This window comes from Nerophis ophidion, linkage group LG06, assembly GCF_033978795.1.
Source record: "Nerophis ophidion isolate RoL-2023_Sa linkage group LG06, RoL_Noph_v1.0, whole genome shotgun sequence".
Lineage (NCBI taxonomy): Eukaryota > Metazoa > Chordata > Actinopteri > Syngnathiformes > Syngnathidae > Nerophis > Nerophis ophidion.
Genome location: NC_084616.1, coordinates 49,815,667 through 49,837,944, shown reverse-complemented (window position 1 = coordinate 49,837,944; position 22,278 = coordinate 49,815,667). Strand labels below are relative to the sequence as shown.

The 22,278-nt window shown below is 43.9% G+C and overlaps 2 protein-coding genes across 4 annotated transcripts in view; one reads left to right on the top strand and one right to left on the bottom strand.

The window, feature by feature from the left end:
- The window catches only part of LOC133554870 (PDZ domain-containing protein 4-like), a 48,673-nt gene extending 39,713 nt beyond the window's left edge, over positions 1-8,960 (top strand). The window contains 2 exon segments of the mRNA XM_061904112.1: positions 6,111-7,724; positions 7,726-8,960. Coding sequence (XP_061760096.1) covers positions 6,111-7,724; positions 7,726-7,836 — 1,725 coding nt within the window. The 3' untranslated portion in view covers positions 7,837-8,960.
- Positions 8,961-9,335: 375 nt separating this feature from the next.
- Positions 9,336-22,278, bottom strand: part of kdm5c (lysine demethylase 5C) — a 57,579-nt gene continuing 44,636 nt past the window's right edge. For all 3 annotated transcript variants that reach the window (XM_061904108.1, XM_061904111.1, XM_061904110.1), the window contains 17 exons: positions 20,047-20,228; positions 19,792-19,954; positions 19,594-19,713; positions 19,312-19,506; positions 19,039-19,220; positions 18,742-18,866; positions 18,512-18,659; positions 18,344-18,434; positions 17,872-18,254; positions 17,652-17,790; positions 11,867-12,046; positions 11,619-11,741; positions 10,818-11,537; positions 10,626-10,668; positions 10,346-10,545; positions 10,047-10,223; positions 9,336-9,888 (listed from right to left, as the gene is read on the bottom strand). In XM_061904108.1, coding sequence (XP_061760092.1) covers positions 9,880-9,888; positions 10,047-10,223; positions 10,346-10,545; positions 10,626-10,668; positions 10,818-11,537; positions 11,619-11,741; positions 11,867-12,046; positions 17,652-17,790; positions 17,872-18,254; positions 18,344-18,434; positions 18,512-18,659; positions 18,742-18,866; positions 19,039-19,220; positions 19,312-19,506; positions 19,594-19,713; positions 19,792-19,954; positions 20,047-20,228 — 3,180 coding nt within the window. In that variant the 3' untranslated portion in view covers positions 9,336-9,879. The remainder of the gene's footprint in view (positions 9,889-10,046; positions 10,224-10,345; positions 10,546-10,625; positions 10,669-10,817; positions 11,538-11,618; positions 11,742-11,866; positions 12,047-17,651; positions 17,791-17,871; positions 18,255-18,343; positions 18,435-18,511; positions 18,660-18,741; positions 18,867-19,038; positions 19,221-19,311; positions 19,507-19,593; positions 19,714-19,791; positions 19,955-20,046; positions 20,229-22,278) is intronic.

Sequence of the window (22,278 nt, the reverse complement as noted above, 5' to 3'; positions counted from 1 at the left end):
TGAAAAAAAAAATTCTAAAACTCAAAATTGCGCTCTACAAAATTTTTTCAATGAAACACAGAAAAAACTGCTTCTAGGATGAAAACACAGACAAAACTGCTTGTAACTTCCGGTAGGAATGTCGGAAAGACATGAAACAAAAACTTCTATGTAGGTCTCACTTAGACCTACATTTTAATAATTGACAGCTAGCAGAAAAAATCAACAGGAAGTTGGCAATTACCCCTTCAAAATAAAAGTTTTCGTGAAAACCCGTCACCTTTTTCAAATCAAAACTCCTCCCTGTGCGTTTGTCGTTTCGGCTTCAAACTCGCACAGGAGAGAGATTGAACCCTTTTGAGAAAAGTGGTCGGACAAATTTTTGATAAGTTCTCCGGTTTTGATTCTGCGCGCGTTCAAAGAACCCCTGCGCAAATTTTCCTAAAAAATTTAATTTTTGCCTCTTTGAGCTGTAATTTGACCCCCTTAAAATGCTTCAAAACTCACCAAACTTGGCACACACATCAGGACTGGCAACAATTGCGAGCTGATGAAAAAACCAAACTCCAAAACTCAAAATTGTGCTCTAGCGCCCCCTAGGAATACAACACAGACAAACTGCTCCTAGGAAGAAAACAAAGACAAAACTGCTTGTAACTTCCGGTAGGAATGTCAGAGAGACATGAAACGAAAACCACTATGTAGGTCTGACTTAGACCTACATTTGAATAATTGACATACTTTGGCAAAAATCAACAGGAAGCTAGATATTTTCTCTTCAATACAACAACTGCATTACTTTCACAATGCATTAAATAGTGGGACGAAGGCGTCTTAAGCCCTGGGGCTCGGGGGCAGCAACCCAAGGCGCGCTCGCACCTTCACACCCTAATTTGACCCCCTTAACATGCTTCAAAACTCACCAAATTTGACACTCACATCGGTATGGAGCGGCAGACCAACTTATTAAGCAACCAAACCCCAAAAATGAAAATTGCGCGCTAGCGCCCCCTAGTAAGAGACAAAACACAGACTGCTTGTAACTTCCGTTAGGAATGTCGTAGAGACATGAAACAAAAACTTCTGTGTAGGTCTGACTTAGACCTACATTTCCAATAAAAAACGTCTATACCCAAAATCAACAGAAATTTTGCAAAAACTCATTCAAAGCAACATTTACGCAAAAAATGCTATTTTTGCCTCTTTGAGCTGTAATTTGACCCCCTTAAAATGCTTCAAAACTCACCAAACTTGGCACACACATCAGGACTGGCAGAAATTGCGATCTAGTGAAAAAACCAAACCTTAAAACTCAAAATTGCGCTCTATTGCAATTTTTGAAAAAAACACAGAAAAACTGCTCCTAGGAAGAGGAAACGGATAAAACTGCTTGTAACTTCTGGTAGGAACGTTGGACAGACATGAAACAAAAACCTCTATGTAGGTCTCACTTAGACCTACATTTTGATAGGTGGCATCTTTCAGTTAAAATCAACAGGAAGTTGGCAATTACCCCTTCAAAATAAAAGTTTTGTAAAAAGCCGTCACCTTTTTCCAGACAAAACTGCTTGTAACTTCTGTTAGGAATGTCGTAGAGACATGAAACAAAGACCTCTATGTTGGTCAGACTAAGATCGGGACTCGGGACACGGCGGCGGCGGTGGCGGCGGCCAACGGCGGACCCGACCAACGCTGCTTGCAGCTTTAATTTTTAAATGTTCCTGAGCCCATTTGGTGATATCCTTGAGAGATTGATGTCATTTTTTGATACAGTGCCGTCTGAGGGATCGAAGGTCACGGTCATTCAATGTTGGTTTCCGGCCGTGCCGCTTACGTGGAGTGATTTCTCCAGATTCTCTGAACCTTTTATGATATTATGGAAAGTAGATGTTGAAATCCCTAAATGTCTTGCAATTGCAATTTGAGAAACGTTGTTCTTAAACTGGTTGACTATTTTCTCACGCAGTTGTGGACAAAGGGGTGTACCTCGCCCCATCCTTTCTTGTGAAAGACTGAACATTTTTTGGGAAGTTGTTTTATACCCAATCATGGCACCCACCTGTTCCCAATTAGCCTGCACACCTGTGGGATGTTCCAAATAAGTGTTTGAGGAGTATTCCTCAACTTTCTCAGTATTTATTGCTATCTTTCCCAACTTTTTTGTCACGTGTTGCTGGCATCAAATTCTAAAGTTAATGATTATTTGCAAAAAAAAAAAAAGTTTATCAGTTTGAACATCAAATATGTTGTCTTTGTAGCATATTCAACTCAATATGGGTTGAAAATTATTTGCAAATCATTGTATTTATTCCGTTTATATTTACATCTAACACAATTTCCCAACTCAAATGGAAACAGGGTTTGTAAAACAACTGAAAAGCTCATCTATCAGCTCATTTTCAAGTATTAAATGAAAAATGTTGATCATATTATTAAACAAATTAACATGTATTGACACACAGAAAAGTAATGAAAATGTGTACCATTGAGTACCAGTTTCTTGTGTTTGGTCAAATCAACATGGAATTTGGCACACATCTTGAAGGTCCTGGCATGTACTTGTCTGTAAAATTAGAGCAAGATTAGCATAAAAACAGCCCAATTACTTGCAAAATAATTTTGATGTCATTGCCATTATTTCAGTGCTTATAAAACTGTACTATATGTGTTGCATGTATGCTTGCATGTCTTTCAATGCCTTTTGAGCCCAACCTATACAAAGCGTCACAACTGTCATGTACTAATCAGTAGGCAGACCATATAATTAATTCATTCATCAATAAGGGTTGGGCTTGACCCCTCAGTGCAGGGGTATGGAACCTTTTTGGCTGAGAGAGCCATGAAAGCCAATTATTTCAAAATGTATTTCCGGGAGAGCCATATAATATTTTTTAACACGGAATATAACTAAATGCGTTTATTTTTGAGACCAACATTTTAAGAATGTAATAAGTATCTTATTCTTTTTAATAGCATTGTTATTTTAAAGTTAACCAATAATAAATATAATACTTCTTACCATTAATGCGACATCTTGAACAGGTGCGATAGAAAACGGATGGTTGGATTAAAATGCATGAGAATGTTTTAGAATTTGAATGTTATTTTTTATCGTTTAACGTTCTTATTTTTATCAAACCTCGGATCCAGGAGGAACAGTGTGGTTTTCGTCCTGGTCGTGGAACAGTAGACCAGCTCTATATTCTCGGCAGGGTCCTTGAGGGTGCATGGTGAGTTTGCCCAACCAGTCTACATGTGCTTTGTGGACTTGGAGAAGGCATTCGACCGTGTACCGGAAGCCCTTTGGGGAGTGCTCAGAGAGTATGGGGTAACGGACTGTCTTATTGAGGCGGTCCGCTCCCTGTATGATCAGTGTCAGAGCTTGGTCAATATTGCCGGCAGTAAGTCGGACCCGTTTCCAGTGAGGGTTGAAATCTGCCAAGGCTGCCCTTTGTCACTGATTCTGTTCATAACTTTTATGGACATAATTTCTTGGCGCAGTCAGGGCGTTGAGGGTATCTGGTTTGGTGGCTGCAGGATTAGATCTCTATTTGCAGATGATGTGGTCCTGATGGCTTCATTTAGCCAGAATCTTTAGCTCTCATTGGATCGGTTCGCAGCCAAGTGTGAAGCGACTGGGATGAGAATCAGCACCTCCAAGTCGATGGTTCGCGCCCGGAAAAGGGCAGAATGCCATCTCCGGGTTGGGGAGGAGATCTTGCCCCAAGTGGAGGAGTTCAAGTACCTCGGACTCTTGTTAACGAGTGAGGGAAGAGTGGATCGTGAGATCGACAGGTGGAACGGTGCGTCGTCTTCAGTAATGCGGACGCTGTATCGATCCGTTGTGGTGATAAAAGGAGCTGAGGCGGAAGGGAAAGCTCTCAATTTACCGGTTGATCTACGTTCCCATCCTCACCTATGGTCATGAGCTTTGGGTCATGACCGAAAGGACAAGATCACGGGTACAAGCGGCCGAAATGAGTTTCCTCCGCTGGGTGGCGGGGCTATCCCTTAAAAATAGGGTGAGAAGCTCTGTGCTCTGTCATCCGGGAGGAGCTCAGAGTAAAGCCGCTGCTCCTCCACAGTGAAAGGAGTCAGATGAGGTGGTTCGGGCATCTGGTCAGGATGCCACCCGAACGCCTTCCCAGGGAGGTGTTTCGGGCACGTCCGAATGGTAGGAGGCCACAGGGAAGACCCAGGACACATTGGGAAGACTATGTCTCCCGGCTGGCCTGGGAATGCCTCGGGATCCCCCGGGAGGACCTGGACGAAGTGGCTAGGGAGAGGAAAGTCTGGGCTTCACTGCCTAGGCTGCTGCCCCCGCGACCTGACCTAGGAGAAGCGGAAGAAGATGGATGGATGGACGTTATTATTAACACTGATTACCAGCGGAATTATTCTTTACTTATCGTGTAAAGCAATGTCAGCTAAGATTTATCTGAGAGCCAGATGCAGTCATCAAAAGAGCCACATCTGGCTCGAGAGCCATAGTTTCCCTTTCTCCTGCCTTAGAGAATGCATTCCCATACCGGGACCTTCTGGAAAAGCATACTGCATGCAAACTCTGTGGAAACCATTTGGGTATGCATCATAATTGTTTGAGCGTGCACCAAGCGAAGTCCACGTTGGGGTAGAGTAGCCAAAACTGTGCTCGAGTAAGCAAACCAATACCTTAGAGCGGCGGTGTCCAACTTCTTTTTATTGAGGGCCATATTGCAGTTAAGTCTGCTCTCAGAGGGCCGCATGTTACAGTGAATTCACTTTGAAAGAATTATACAAGCATTTTATTCTAACAAAAAATATTTGGAATATATGTAAATAACTTTTTTTCAACAAAACCCGCATACTAAAAAGTATGCAGGGGTCCATCCATCCATTTTCTATTGCTTGTTTGGGCGGAAGGTGGTGTACACCCTGGACAAGTCGCCACCTCAGATAGACAACATTCACACACTAGGGTTAATTTAGTGTTGCTAATCAAATCTCCATGTGCAAGTCTTTGGAGGTGGGAGGAATACGGAGTACCCGGAGGGAACCCACGCAGTCACAGGGAGAACATGCAAACTCCACACAGAAATAATAGAGATAGAAACCAGGACTTTTGTATTGTGAGACACATGCACTGACCACCTGTTCCACCGTGCTGCGCTATGCAAGGGTCATTTTGATATATTTAATCTATTTTGATGCTTTTTGTTATAGTTGACATAGTCTACTATTAATAATTATTGAAGTGGTAAAAAAAAAAAAAAGCCAAAAGGTACAAATGTTAAAAATAGAAAATTATTAAAAAAAGAGCCAGAGGACATTATGTAATGAGAAAAAGCTTAAGTGTAATACTTATAACTGTTGCTTATAAAACAAAGCTGACCCTTAGTTGTGTCTTTAAATTCTGTGGCAAAGTTGTACCACCGCCACACTGGGCTCCACAGATTTTTTTTAAAGCATATTCTACATTTTGTTGGTTCTAAATTAAGCATAAAAATGACTAAACTAGAAATACCAATACTGCAGTAGTATGGGAGGACCAACCCAGTGCTCTGTTCAGTATCATGGCCACTGACTGGCTCAGCTGCAGGCAGCATTTTAATGGATTAAGGATGTAATGTAAAGGTGACAAAGGGTGTTATTTCATCTCTAAATGGCTCTAATAATGTTTTAAAACATATTTAGTAACCAATTTAAGTTTGATCAATGAAAATATTTGATTTATAAATACAAAACAATTAACAGCAATAAACGAGGGATGACATATAGCTAAAGGGGGGGGGTGGGGGGGGGGGGGACTCCTACCACTGGTCTGGTTTAGTTTTTGCCTCATCCTCATCACTTACTTACAGCGTGAGTGAAGAATGCACAACCGACCTGTGTAGTCCCAAAATGTCTAAAAGGCAAAGAGATGACACAACATTATCTGCTCACAGATGTTCACCTGGTGTTTGTTCAAGCACACTGCAGCCTATATTGTACCACTACTTAATGAGTCAGTCACACGCAGGATTCTCATAGGAATGAGGCAAACATACAACCATGTCTTTTGTATATCAGATTTGATTTAAAGGAGGGCATTTATTCCAAGTGAATTTGTCAATAATATTTTGTTTTGTTTGTCCATCATCTAAATGCATCAGAACGACAACCAGCTGGATCTCCACGAAGCAGAACTGGAGCCGCTGGACAATGCGGGCCATCTGCTTGGCAACCACAGCACCTCTGACCCTGCCTCCCCCCCAGGGGATAGCGCTAGTGGCGGCCATGATTGCTGCATCAACAGAGATTCGCCTGATCTGCTGCAGACGGTGCTGAGCAACAGCCAGGAGCTGGACAGCGGCGTGGGCCGCACAGATGAAAGCACTCGTTACGAGGAGTCTTCAGAACATGACCTTCTGGGAGACGACCACACCAGCGCCTCCAATACCAACGCCACCAACACACCCGGAAGCCTTCGCAAGTTGGTGTACTCCCAGGACCTGCAGTGCAGCACAGACTCGCTCTTAGGTCTGGATCAGCTGGAGCCAAGCGAGAGGATGATGATGCCTGGCCTAACTGAGGAAGAGTGTGAGAGGTACAAAGAACTCCTGGAGATCAAGTGTTACTTCGAGAAGAACAGCAGCGTCTCTCTGGACGAGAACAGGAACGAGAGCCTGACTCAGCAGGAGATGGCACTCCTGGAGGAGGAGCTGCGCCACTTGGAGTTCAAGTGTCGGAACATCTTGAGGGCGCAGAAGATGCAGCAGCTGAGGGAGCGCTGCCTCAAAGCTTGGCCTCTGGAGGACAATAGCAGCGCCCGTTTGGAGGAGTCTCGTCACCACGCTCTGTCGGACATCAACGAGCTGCCAGAGAGGGAGCGCTCTGACAAGGACAGCACAAGTGCCTACAACACTGGTGGGGAAAGCTGCAGGAGCACCCCGCTTGTCAACGAGCAGCACCTTTCCCCTTTTACACCCAGCCTGGACGGAGGAGTACCTCTACTCCTGTGCAGTTCCTCCAGGCCGAAAGAGAGGACGACCCGAAGCGAGCGAGGGGATGGCCTCCTCGCCAACCTCAACCAAACCTTGGCCTCTCACAAGAGAGGCTCCAACAGCTCCTTGTTCCAGAATGGAGAAGCTCGGAGGGGCTCAGACGGCGGGACAAGACGTACCTTTAAAGCGAGCGAGACGAGGCCGGGGGGCCGCAGCGCAGAGAACAGTCCTTACATGTCCCGCCGTCACGACACAAAGCTGCCTCAGCGCTACCTGAGCTGCATGCAGCTGAGGTCTTCTTCCAACTGTGAGAAGCTCGGGGGACCAGAAGAAGGTGTGGACCTCAGAGGAGGAGACATCAGCCCCATGAGTCTGGGTAGCACCTGTAAGAACGTGGAGCCTCTTCCCTTGTCACCTCGCATGGAGTGGAAGGTGAAGATCCGCAGCGACGGCTCGCGCTACGTGGCGAAAAGACCAGTTAGGGATCGCCTGCTGAAGGCCCGGGCCTTAAAGATCAGGGAGGAGCGGAGTGGCATGACCACGGACGACGACGCGGTTAGCGAAATGAAAATGGGCCGCTACTGGAGCAAAGAGGAGCGCAAGCAGCAGCTGCAGAAGGCCAGGGAACAGCGGCGGCGCCGGGAGATGATGATGCAGAGTCGCCTCGAATTCATGAGCGAGCGGGAGCAGGGCGGCGCCGGCGGGCAGCAAGGGGCCACGCAGCAACAGGAAGCCACCTCCATCCAGGAGCTGTGCCATCGCAGGAGCACCAAAAAACGCAGTCCGCAGGATTCTGGACAACTGGATCACAATCCAGGAACTGCTGACTCACGGGAGCAGGTCTGCCGACGGCACAGAAGTTTATAACCCACTGTTGTCCGTCACCACAGTCTAAGGACAAGACTCCAATGCTTGAACTCTTGGGTCTAACCTAACACATGGACAATATCTAGTATTGGCAAAGAAGAAACAGGAGCAGTTAAAAACTCGCCTTTTGAGCCACTGATCAAAAGCCTTAAACATATGTAAATGTGCTAAAATTTGATTTTATGTCCCTGTCATAACCTCCTGGTGACAGTAAAAACATTTTCCATTTCTGAGAAAATTGTGAGTTACGACTAAAACGTCAAACTGCATATTTTGTAGTTTATATATTGGCTGTGAAATGAACCCACTCAATCATCTAAGAAAAATGAAGTAGCAGCCTGGACTCCACCTGGAGAGAACTCTTTTGGAACACTCACATTTTTAAAAAGCTACTTCAAGGCACACGTATTCCATTGGCCGTTTTAGATCTTTGCACCAGCTACATGTGACTCTAACCTAAATAGCACAAGAATAAAAACAAGTTGAATGGTAAAAATCCCAACACAAATAAAGATAAGTCAAAATAAAATGGAGCTGAATGAAAAGATTCAGTTGGAGGGTGTGGCAACGCAGAAAAATCACTGCCACTACTTTCCTGCGTTAAATATGAAAACAGCGCCATCTGGTGATTGATTAGTAGTGTAACCATAAATCACCCCTATTCTGGAAATGAGGACAAACAAGGAAATGAAAGCACAACAAAAAAATAAACAGAACTGAATTTGTACAACAATTCTGATTTAACAGAAGATATATATTGGATGCTTTTTAATCCCACCAAGGGTAGTGTGTGAACGATACCAAGCACAGCAGCATACAAATATTCTTGATAGTGGTTTAAATAACATTTTTTAAAGGTTTCAAGCCATCCTTTGACTATCCAAAACATCCTGTTTACTTACTAAACGTTTTTGGGGAAAAATGTCAGTTGTCAATCTCAAGCATTGGAATCAAACAACTCTTGACCTTCCACGTGAGCACATTTTTACCTGCATGTTGGTCAGAGGCTGCCTTTTACATGTACTTTCAGACTAACAGCTTTGACATACTGTGTTTGTATTAGTGTAGATGGCCAAAACGTGGTTAACTGTAGTGTTGTCCAGTGTCTATCATTTTACCATTATCAAACCCTTTTCTTCATTAAACAATGTTCATGGTGTGGTTCTTGTTTTTATAATGCATTTTAGTCTCATTGATGACCTTCATGTGACTACAGAAAGGAAAGAGTGCGCTTTCTAAACAATTCTAAACCTTTATTTTTTTCTAACAAGAGTGAAAAGAAATAAAGGCAACATTAAAATAAAACGTTTATACACAAACATGACAAGTGTGTCTCTGCAATAATAATATTGTTTTGAAATAGGGAAATCAAAAGGGAATTACCATGAAGTTTTCCTATTTTGCAGATGAGGGAAAAAGTGGAACGCAGGTTAAGAGACACCAGCACTAGAACCTAGGAAAGACTGTGCCAATTGGCAGGGGAAAAAAAGAGTCCATTTGGAAAAAGTAGCACCAAAAACCTTCATGTCTGTTTAAAACACTTTTCAAAATGTCATCAGTTTATTCATATTGTTGTGTGGCCTTAGAACAAAATTGAAAAAGATTCAATACAGCTAAAAAAAATACAAGTTGCAATGGTTCCAATTCACATGAACGTCCTATTAATGGCCCAAGAGAACCAAACAAACCCAATAGCTTATCCAACTTTAACTTTATGAGCTAAAGAAAAGAACCTGCAGCAGCGGGCGCTCAAGTGGCTCGTTCACTTAACACGGAGGGTAACAAAGCATACCAACTTACCTCAGGGACAATTCTAAACCAAACACACTGCTATCACAAGAGTCCCACATGATCCAACAAAGTCTTTATAGGTGAAAGGTGAGCGAGGTCCAGGGAAATTGGAGTGGAATTTTGCCAAGGTATGACAAAAAAATACAAAGTCAAATTGTGGAGTGTGGAAGAGTCTTTGCGCTATACAGTCTGCATGATGGAGAGATGTAGTGGAAAGGTGAGACACTAAAGACGAGAATCTCTTCCCCCTCATAGGCTTTGAAAGATCCAGCACCCACCATCACAGAACCTGAAAAATTAAAATTGAAATCTCTTTTCAGTGTCTCAACTGAAATGTATGAAATGGGCAACAAATAAAACAAAATAAGATTGTTTACTGGTTAAAGTTAATTTCGAACATGTATACAATTTCAGTATGATACATCATAGCTGTACTGCTGTATGTACCTGGACAGGTAGGTGGGAGGAGGGGCTGAGGGTTAGAGGGCATGATTTTTTGGAATCTGATGCATCCAGTGACAATGTTCCATTCTCCTCCCCGCTTCCTCCTCGGTGGCTCTTTCGTTTCCTCTTGGAGTCTTTGGAACGTCCTCGACTATTTCGCCTCTGCTCTTCAAGTTTAATCTAAAAAGCGGCACAAAGGACAATATGGTTAGTAAGTAGAGAAGCGGCTTGTGTGGCTATAACACACTGAACGTCTTGCAGAGGGGCAATATTACACGACCAAATCTGATATATAAGATGACCTGGATGAGTGCGTGCAGTGTGGCAATGGGTGGATCGGAGGCCGCTTGTAGAACTCTGCTGATGATGTGCATTTGGTCCAAAGAAACTTCAAGCAGGTCGCCTTCCAGTTGCAGTTCCTCCAGGTGCTCTTTTGTAGCCGAGGAAAGGTGCACCACCTGACCTTTGAGCTGAGGGAGCAGGGGCAACAGATCGCCCACTCCTGAGATTACAGAGAAGACATTCAGGGCTGGTCAGCATCAACTTCCAGGCGGTTTGAACAGATGTAACATGTCAACATACCAGAGACACTTGAGTTCTTGTTGATTCCATTTTCACAGGCATCCTGTTGACAATCATCACATCAGAATGATAAATCATTTTCATTTAAAACAATTCATGATGTGTTCTTTTCAATTTGTATTTACTAAACTTTACATTCCTTCTTAGGTAAAAATTTCTGGATGCTTTTTACGAGATGTTCACCTTCATTACCTGAGTGCCATTGGTTTCCTTGGCTTTCTTTTTAGGTGACTCTTCGGTCAGATCGATGATTCCATCCTCTCCTTCCCCTCCTTCCGAGTCAGACAAAACAATCACTGAACTTGCTTCTCGCTCCTTTTGTACACCTTCCTCAGAAGGAAGAGTGTCCTTGAGTTCTTGGAGAGTCTGAACGGCCTTCAGCAGTTCAGGGGTCTCCAGTGCTTCCTTGGCGCGACCCTGCCAAGTGATGGCTCTCTCTGTGAGACATTGCAGCGCCTCGCCTTCGGGCAAACGCACGGGCAGCCTCTGCAAGGCTACGAGTAAAGCCAGTATCGTCTCCAGGCGAGGACGCCGTGACCGCTGGCACTGCGGACACAAAAAGCGATAGTCCCAGTCCCACCAGCAGTGGAGGTTACTTGCTGGTCCAGACAAGGGCAGCAGGGAGGGGAAAGGGACGCAGCCACAGTGGAACCAGTCCATACAAAGATGGCAGCGCAGCTGAGTTGTGCGAGGCTGTGTGCCGCACACACACACTGACTGAGCAGGGATGCTACCAGTGTGGTTACCATTCTCTTTCACAGAGTTTTCAGAGTTTGTTTCCATCATGTCGTCCATAGTTTCTTTCTCCTCGTTACCTACTGCATTAATAAGTCCAGTCTTTCCCATGTTGACTTTTTGCAACCTCAGTAGTGCCTCTTTTTCACGATGCTCCCCTTCTTTGAACGCCATCACCTAGAAACAAGAGGCAGACAATACATTACAACTCCTTAGCAGAGGTCAGTGTTACAGTTATGACATGCTAAGCAAACTCACAATCGCTGCGGGATCTCTGAGGTCCTGGGCAGAGAGGCCCAGAGTGTTGGTATCACAGTCATCTAATGGGTCATCCAATGTCTCTTTCTCTTCATGTCTTCTTTTAGCACAGGGACACAACACCTGCAAGGTAAGATTTTACTTTTTAGACTCCTTCATAATTGTTTCTATACCTAGACTACAATTTGTTGTGTATTGTGCGGGTGACAACACAATTGCTTGCATGACTTAGAGGACTGTTAGCGTACCTCGAGTAGACTGTGCTGACTGCTTTTCTTCAAGAAGGTCTTAGTGGCCTTGTCCCGCCAGGAGTGAGCGCTGGCTACCTGCAACTCCAGTTGTCGCAGCTCTTCCATGAAGACAGGCAGGTCCCTTCCAATAGCTACTAAGCCCTCAAGGTCATCAAGACACGGGTAATGCTCCCCATTCTAGAAAAGTACGAATTATTTTCATTGTGACAATATGAAACACACATTTAGGGGCAATATGGCTAAGGTGGTAAAGTGGTCGGCCCCCAACTAGACGGTTGTGGGTTTGATCCTCAGTCCCCCGGTGACTTTCAAAATGTCTTTCAGTAGCCCTGTGCGATATGGCCTAGAAATACAATTTCACATTTTTTTCACAGAAAATTAGATTTCTTTTTTTTTTTGTTTTCCCTACTTTTTTTTAAAGAAACTAATCCATATAAATAACAGTGACAACTTTTTATTTTCTATCATCAACAACTAGTAGTTTGAAATAGCACTAAATAGACTGCATCTTATACTGTTATTTTTAGACCAGCTATAAATTGTACGTACTATTCAATAATTGTCAAAGAACTAAATTAGGAGCTTCCTCTGGGAGGCAATACTTCTGTAAACAAAAATGTAGCATTGTACATTGCATGCAAATAATCTCCAACATTGAGATTAATCAAATAAAACATCGATGTTAAATTAATTATAAACAATGGTTACAACTTGAGAAGCTTGCTAGATTTTTAATTTTTTTTAACAGCCTGAAGTCACTTCTTTACTCGTCAAGCTGAGAAAAACTGTACAGCACACTTTCCCCCCTTCACTAACAAAATAAAGTTTTTAAAAAGAACATAACATAAGCATAATGTACTTAAAGCACTTATACAATATATATATATATATATATATATATATATATATATGAAAGGTAAAATGCTGAATTAAAACCAAACTGAAAAAACTGAGTTTTATTGTTTTTTATATTGTGGGCTCTGTACTGTGGATGTCGTTGTGGATTGTGCAGCCCTTTGAGACACTTGTGATTTAGGGCTATACAAATAAACATTGATTGATTGATATTGATATTCAAAATTGATTGTTATTTCTATTATTTTACTTTTTGTTTTTATTTGTTACTAATTTATATCCGGGTTATTTTTCAACTATATTTAAAGTTGGGTTTTGGTAGTACAATAAAAACTAATTTTCCAATTTACAAATAATCGTGTCAATCAAAATAATTGTGATTGTTTTTTTGTGATGACTATTTTTGGCATAAACCTTAACATATAAACACATGTATACATATACACACAAGTATATACATGCAAACGTTTTTCATCGAAAATATTTTTCATCTAAATGGGAATACATGAACAGCCGAGCAGTTGGCATCCCAATGACAGCAGACCTTATACAGTAAGTGATGTTTGATTGTGTTTGTTAGCTCTTGAAATCTGCAGTGAGAAAAAAATCAGTGATGGAAAAAAAAAAGGCAAACAGTGATTGAAATTAATGCACTGTATATGCATAAAATTAACATAACACATACATATTACATATTATAAATGTGCCAGTTACTACATTACATATATACATAAATCATGTATATAAAACCTTATTGAGGGTGTTTGCATGTTTTTAGGGGCTTTATAGGCAGAATCGAACGGCTCTCATAGGCTCTTTTTGCAAGCGGACATTTGATCAAAGTTAATATTCAGAATGCATTAAAAAAATCCATCCATTGTCGCCATCCGCCGTCTTGTCTTTCATAGTGATTGTGAACGATACGCAAAATACTTAAAGTGTAGTTCCCCTTTAGACTTGTGTCGTCTATCTGCTACATCATATTATAAGATCCCAACATATGAAGGCTCAGAGTCCCAAGGTCAAAATGCAGCACACCATTACAACAATGTCAATCTCTGTGTTTTGCTTATGAATGAATGGATGAATGAATGAAATTAGTTAATTTCAGTCATATAATCATTATAACTCAGGGGACACACACAACCTTTACCCTGAAAATACATGTCACTTCCCATCCTTGTCCTGGAAGTCCCACCTCCCCATCAAAGCAATTGGCTGACATAAGTGTTGCTGTGCTGTGTGGATATTATTGTCTCTAGTGTCTAATTTTCTCTTCTGAGCTGGTTGCTTTTTGCTGCAACGTGGTTCCTATTAGACTTCTGTTGAAGTGGGCAAAGCATACATTTTTTTGGTTTCACTACTTCACATTCAAGTCACGGCTAGCATAGCTTGTCCTCATGTCTTATCTCCTCCATGTGTTTGCACTAACCCAGCTAACACACAACATTAAAAGAATCCATCCATCCATCCATCTTCTTCCGCTCATTCGAGGTCGGGTCATGGGGGCAGCAGCCTAAATAGGGAAGCCCAGACTTCCCTCTCCCACGCCATTTCGTCCTGCTCTTCCCGGAGGATCCCGAGGCGTTCCCAGGCCAGCCGGGTGACACAGTTTTCCCGACGTGTCCTGGGTCTTCCCCGTGGCCTCCTACGGATTGGACGTGCCCTAAACACCTCCCTAGGGAGGCGTTCGCATGGCATCCTGACCAAATGCCCGAACCACCTCATCTGGCCCCTCTCAATGTGGAGGAGCAGCGGCTTTACTTTGAGTTCCTCCCGGATGACAGAGCTTCTTACCCTATCCCTGAAGGAGAGCCCCGCCACCCAGCGGATGAAACTCATTTCGGTCGCTTGTACCCGTGATCTTGTCCTTTCGGTCATGACCCAGAACTCATGACCATAGGTGAGGATGGGAACGTAGATCGACCGGTAAATTGAGAGTTTTGCCTTCTGGCTCAGCTCTTTCTTCACCACAACGGATCGATACAACGTCCGCATTATTGAAGACGCCGCCGCACCGATCCGCCTGTCGATCTCACGATCCACTCTTCCCTCACTCGTGAACAAGACTCCTAGGTACTTTAACTCCATCACTTGGTGCAGGGTCTCCTCCCCAACCCGGAGATGGCACTCCACCCTTTTCCGGGCGAGAACCATGGACTCGGACTTGGAGGTGCTGATTCTCATTCCGGTCGCTTCACACTCGGCTGCAAACTGATCCAGTGAGAGCTAAAGATCCCGGCACAATGAAGCCATCAGGACCAGATCATCTGGAAAAAGCAGAGACCTAATCCTGTAGCCACAAAACTGGAACCCCTCAACTCCGTGACTGCGCCTAGAAATTCTGTCCATAAAAGTAATAAACAGAGTTGTTGACAAAGGACAGCCTTGGCGGAGTCCAACCCTCACTGGAAACGTGTCCGACTTACTGCCGGCAATGCGGACCAAGCTCTGACACTGATCGTACAGGGAGCGAAACGCCACAATCAGACAGTCCGATACCCCACACTCTCTGAGCACTCCTCACAGGACTTCCAGAGGCACACGGTGGAATGCCTTCTCCAAGTCCACAAAGCACATGTAGACTGGTTGGGAAAACTCCCATGGACCTTCAAGAACCCTGCCGAGAGTATAGAGCTGGTCCACAGTTCCACGACCGGGACGAAAACCTCATGAATCCGAGGTTTGACTATCCGGCGTAGGTACCTCTACAGTACACCTGAATAAACCCTACCGGGAAGGCTGAGGAGTGTGATCCCACGATAGTTGGTACACACCCTCCAGTCCCCCTTCTTAAACAGAGGTACCGCCCCTGATGTCCACACTATGCTGCAGAGTCTCGTCAACTAAGACAGCCCCACAGCATCCAGAGACTTAAGGAACTCCGGGCGGGTCTCATCCACCCCCGGGGCCTTGCCACCGAGGAGCTTTTTAACTACCTCGGCAACCCCAGCCCCCAGAAATAGGAAGACCTGTTGGTGGGATTGAGGTGTTTCAAGTATTCCTTCCACCAATCCACATCTGCAGTCGAGGTCAGCAGAACACCATCCCCACCATACACAGTGTTGACAAGGCACTGCTTCCCCTTCCTGAGGCGGCGGAATTCGTTTTCCATGGCTTCCCCAAACTCCTCCCATGTCCGAGTTTTTGGCTCCGCAACCGCTAAAGCTGCACACCGCTTGACCTGTCAGTACCTGTCCACTGCCTCCGGAATCCTATGAGCCAAAAGAACCCGATAGGACTCCTTCAGCTTCACAGCATCTCTTACCGCCGGTGTCCACCAATGGGTTCTAGGAGTACCGCCACGACAGGCACCAACTACCCTTGCGGCCACAGCTCCAATCAACCGCCTCAACAATAGAGGTGCGGAACACGGTTCACTCTGACTAAATGTCCAGCACCTCCCTCGTGACATGTTCAAAGGTCTTCCGGAGGTAGGAATTAAAACTCTCTCTGACAGGAGACCCCGCAAGACGTTCCCAGTAGAGCCTCACAATGCGTTTAGGCCTGCCAGGTCTGACCGGCATCCTCCCCCACCATCGCAGCCAACACACCACCAGGTGATGATTGGTAGAAAGCTCCGCCCCTCTCTTCACCAGAGTGTCCAAAACATGAGGCCGCAAATCCGATGACACAACTACAAAGTCGATCATGGAACTGCGGCCTAGGTTGTCCTGGTGCCAAGTGCACATATAGACACCCTTATGTTTGAACATGGTGTTTGGTATGGACAATCTGTGACGAGCACAAAAGTCCAATAACAAAACACCAATTGGGTTCAGAACCGGGCGGCCATTCTTCCCAATCACGCCTCTCCAGGTTTCACTGTCCCTGCCAACGTGAGCATTGAAGTCCCCCAGTAAAACAAGGGAATCACCCGGGGGAGCACTCTGCAGTACTCCCTCGAGTGTACCCAGAAAGGGTGGGTACTCTGAACTGCTGTTTGGTGCGTTAGCACAAACAACAGTCAGGACCCGTACCCCCACTCGAAGGCGGAGGGAGGCTACCCTCTCGTCCCCTGGGTTGAACTCCAACGTGCAGGCTTTGAGCCGGGGGGCAACGAGAATTTCCACCCCAGCCCGTCGCCTCTGACTACCGGCAACGCCAGAGTGGAAGAGAGTCCACACCCTCTCGAGAGAAGTGGTTCCAGAACCCTTGCTGTGTGTCGAAGTGAGTCCGACTATATCCAGCCGGAACTTCTCCACTTCGCGCACTAGCTCAGGCTCCTTCCCCCCCCAGTGAAGTGACGTTCCACGTCCCAAGAGCTAGCTTATGTAGCCGAGGATCGGACCGCCAAGTGCCCTGCCTTCGGCTGCCGCCCAGCTCACATCACACCCGACCTCTATGGCCCCTGGTATGGGTGATGAGCCCATTGGAGGGGGGACCCACGTTGCCTCTTTGGGCTGTGCCCTGCCGGGCCCCATGGAAACAGGCCCGGCCACCAGGCGCTCGGCATCGTGCCCCACCTCCGGGCCTGGCTCCAGAGGGGGGCCCCCGTGACCCGCGCCAGGGCGAGGGAAATCTGGGTCCTCGATACGTCTTCCTAATAAAGGTCTTTGTTAACATTAAAAGAATGTTAGCTTATATTCCTCTCTTGAACTAATGTTAAGACATTAGCATTCTGTATTTTAGGACCGTTAATGTTTGGACATTTATCAATTGAATCAATCTCCCATGTTTTAATTGTGATGTATCAGCAAATCGATTATTTCTTCCACCACTATTATTATTGCATTGATTCTCATGGGGAACTGTGCTTTACTCAATCAACTTTTTGGTTTGCGAACCATTTAAGTTCGTAAATCGACATTCCGCTGTAGTGTCAAAGCGCTTTGAGTAGGTTGAAAGTAGAAAAGCGCTATACAAGTATAATGTATTTACCATTTACCACACCAGCCAACCAGAGACAACTGAGGTATGTTTTTACCTGGATTTCCTCAAGGTCTGTTACCCAAGAGCGTGCGCGGCTCAGACAACCCTGTAAAGATTGAATGTTGGGAAGCTTGACTGGAATGAGCTGGGCTTCATTTACAATTGCCTCCAGGGTTGAAAGAGGGTGTTTTTGTCTAGGAGAGAAATAACTTTAGAACGAGGCTAACCAGTTGTAACAGGATGACAATGCCTGTCCATTTGAGTTTGCGTTGTACCTTTGTTCAAGACAGATCTGTGCTTTCTCTTCCCAGCGTTCTGCAATTGTTAACAGTTCCTGTAGCTCTGCCGTGGCAGTCTCCACAGAGGCACTCGGAGGCATGCTGCAGCCTGCTTCCAACAGATCCCTCAACACTGCTAATGTTACCTCCTGCCTCTCGCCTTCTTCTGTGCCTAAGGTGCGTCTGACATCTGCCAGCCAGTGCCCCTGCTCCTGAATGCCCTGGAGTAGACGACACTCAGGCACCACAACAGGCATCGCATTTCCCTGTTCCAATAATGTCTGCAACTGCTCTGTAGGTGGAGAAGCCCTCCTCCAGTCACGCTCATTGATCAGCTGCTTAGCTCGGCTCTGGTAATCACTGACCGACTGCAAAACCGCCTTAAAGATAGGAAGGAAATAATTTCGCTGATTGCAGAGGCAACATACTTTATTCTTCTTTTATTAGTGTGACAGGATATGGTCCTCACCTGCACTTCCTGTAGCTGACTCATTACACAAGGCAGGTTTTGCATCATGTCTATCAATAATTTCAGTTCCGCCAAAGTCATTTTAGAGTCACTAAAAGAAAACAATATGTGAATGTTCTGATATGGCCAAATAGCGCTATGGAAAGGTTATGGTTTTGTCCATCTTACCTGGTTTTTGAGTTAGTGAGGAGTTCAGTGCTCTTCTGCTGGCTGTACTCTATGTCTTTGAGAACACTGTTGAGTTTTCGTAGAAGTTCATTGTCAGGAAACTTCTTTTCTGCTGCTTCATTCTTTAGCATCTCCAAGTAATCAATTCCTGGAATTTAAACACCAATTAGTTCCATTGAAAATATACTGTTACTTTGGAAATCAGATATGAAGTTATGTGCCTATTTTACCTATCTTGTTACCCTCTTCTTGCTCAAGAGCCTCTTTTACTCTGTTGGCCCATGAATCAAAGGACTCCGAGCGAACCTTTAATCTGTGTAACATGGCCAACAACTCATCCAAGGTATATCTGTACCTGTAAAAATATAACAAAATATTTAATGTTGCAAGCCCAGTTTTTCTGGCAGCCAATAAACATAATTATATCAAACATAGGGTGTTTAATTTCTACTGGCAAATGTCCAAAATGTCAGGAGACAAATGTTGATCGCAGGAAATAAACGCCAGTTCAAGAGGTGATTGATTACCTGAGGTAGAGTTTGTCAGTGGAGCAGTTGCACAAGTCCTGAGTATGATACAGACACACCAGACGCTCTGGGCAGTTTGAGCAGGCCAGTGCTGAGAGGAAACATGTGGTCTTACATTTATCACACTGTCGCTCGTCATCTGGTAAAAGCTCAAATGCCTCGCGCTCAGCTTCAGTGATGCCCTAATTGCAAAGCAAATTTTATAGCATTATTGATTATCCTAAGCCAACCAGACACACACAAAAAAAACACAGTAAAGAAAATGTCTCCCACCCTTTCCATGAGAGCTTTCCGCAGCTTTCTCTCCTCTTGAACAATAATAAACATTTCTCGGTGTGTCGCTGCAGCCAGATTGAGGTCCAGTTTCTCGGGACAGGCTCCCATTTTACAGGTGAGCTCCTCGTGGGAGAAAACACAATACCTTCGCAGACGTCGATAGTGCTCGATGCAAGAACGACCAGCAGGCAACTGCACCAAGACCAAAAACAGCTGGTCATCTTCATTGTGTAGTCTCACTTGTATAAAAAGAGTATCAGACATCATTTGGATACTAACCCAATCAGCAGTACAGAAGTTGACTGCTTCTGCAAAGTTATATCCTTGATTGAATCCACTGTGGTACGCTCGAGGGAAGGTGATGACAAACTCACCAGCACATTGGTTTGTACGTACAACCTATACAAATAAATCACAAATGTATGAACTTTGATCAAATATTTATGCTGCTAGCCATTGTCTTGCTAAGAAACATACCGGTACACCGTGAGCCATGAGAATGTTGGGATTCATGATGGTGACTAACTGGTGCAAGAGGTCTGGCTGGAACTCAAACAACTCTGGAGTCAGTTTTTTCATCACCTCCTCAAGTCGCTCAGCAGCCACGGACGGAACCCCATACCAGGTCTTGGGTTCGCCCCTAAAAATGATCAGTTAGCGTTCTTTAATGCTATGCCCATTTTAATATAAAACATTCAGAATTATTAAAACGCAATAAAGCTCATCCTGTACCAGTGCAGGTAGTTGATGGAGTAACTCCAATGATCCTCAATGTGCCAGCAGAAAGCTGAAAAGACCATGCCGACATACAACCAGGGCACCTTCATGCCGGAGATATCGCCATTAATGTGGCACAGAAGAGACTGCTCCAGCACAGGCATTACATTCAAGTTCCAGCCACTGCGGGCGTATTCCTATGGAGGTGCACAAGTTCAATGTCATCAATTGTAAACACAGCACCATCGATTATTGTCTTGACTTAAAGTACCAGGAGAGTGAAAAAACAAGTTGCCTCAATATTAAAGATATCATATATTTCTGATGTATGACACCTAAAGACTCCCAAAGTTTGCAAATAAATACCGTAAATATGATCTAAATACAGTCAATCTCACAGAGATTCCCGAGCCATTTTGAGGGATAATTCGCTTGCCAGTCACGCGACAGAACACAGATCCCTTCCCTACCAACAACAATGCAAATTATGCCGACTTTGTGAGAGCCAACAGCTATTACTGGTATTTTGGGACAAATGATGGTCCAGAACCTTATATTTTTGATCCTGATTGTAAGGAGGGCGAGCTACAAGTTTTAGAAGCTCAGCTAAACGGATCCAATTTTAGAGAAACAAAAAGCATCACGGAGCAGTATTGCTAAGTGCTAAACAAGAAATACAAACTACAAACATAATAAAACAATAGCTTACTGTAAAATGTATGCTCTCCCTGGGATGACATCTGATAAGATGGCCATATCTTCCCGTTTGGATTAATAAATCATTTTAATCCACACTAAGGTTTAAAAAAAGTTCTGTTGGCTTGATTGTCACCATCTCCAGGTATTAACCGAATGTCACGGATAAAAAACTTTTAGATTCCAGGTTAAATCTTCCTATTATCCAGATCACAGGCATAATTTATAATAAAATAACTTTGACGAGCAGAGACGCGACGATGAGGAGAACAGCAGCAGCAAACAAGACATCAATGCTGAAGTGTTGCATAAGCTTCTTCTTTACAGTTTTACAGCAGTTTCCATTCATATGTTGCATTACTGCCATCTCAGTTTCATTTAATAATTACAATAAAGTGCAGCCTAAAGTATAGTTAGCTTTTGGTTTTGCTAAAAATCTCTTAGTGCTTATGATGAAATTTCTAATAATTGGTTATTATTCAGACCAGGAAATATAAATAGGTTGTTCGCGGGTTTTGGGTGGTTATTTAGAGTTTAGTGGTGAAATAAGGAGCCCCCGTTGACTCCATTGTTAGCTGACTTTTTATCCACAACTTAGAATGCAAAAAAAAATAGGGATGGCCGATAAATGCTTTAAAATGTAATATCTGAAATTATCAGTATCGGTTTCAAAAAGTAAAATTTATGACTTTTTAAAACGCAGATGTGTACACGGATGTAGGGAGGAGTACAGAGCACCAATAAACCTTAAAAGGCACTGCCTTTGCGTGCCCGCCCAGTCACATATCGGTTAATATCGGAATCGGTAAATAAGAGTTGGACAATATCGGAATATCGGCAAAAAAGCCATTATCGGACATCTCTAATAAAAAACAAATGTGTACGTGTCTTAGGGGTTGTGAATGATAGAATGCACATCTCTTTCTACGTGTCTAATTTTTGCGTATTTCCAGTATGACTGGTCTGATAACTTGGTCTGAGTACAGAAGCGTTACGACAGTGACATCAATTTCCGGAAATAGCTTAAGGTATTAGGAGCAGAATATTCAAAATGGCTGGCTGAATTTGCAGCATTTTGCAACGTTTAGACAGTATTTCCACATACTATTCAGGTTGTAAATATAAATAGATATTGTTTAATGGATACACTGAAACAATTAAGCATATAAAGTCAACTTGTTTTTCCACTCTTCTGGTACTTTAACATTTAACATACGGTCTATAGATGTTCTCATTCATCCAAGTCATTGTATTCTCAGGGCATTTAATCGTTCACAATTGGACTGTTCAGTTTGTCTTAGAAGATTTCGCCTCTTCATCAGTTCATGCTCATAAACTTAGTTAGATTTAGACTTAGATTGGAATAGATTTGGCCAATATAATCTGATTAAATCGACTTGGATGAGAGGCGAAATATCTAATCTAATACATATTGAACAGTCCAGTTGCGATCGACTAAACGCCCTAAGAATTGTTCACTGCGTGCATATTTTTCTTTCCTCACTCTTGAAAAAATGTTTGTGCTGAAGTTAATTTTAAACCTCTTTGGAG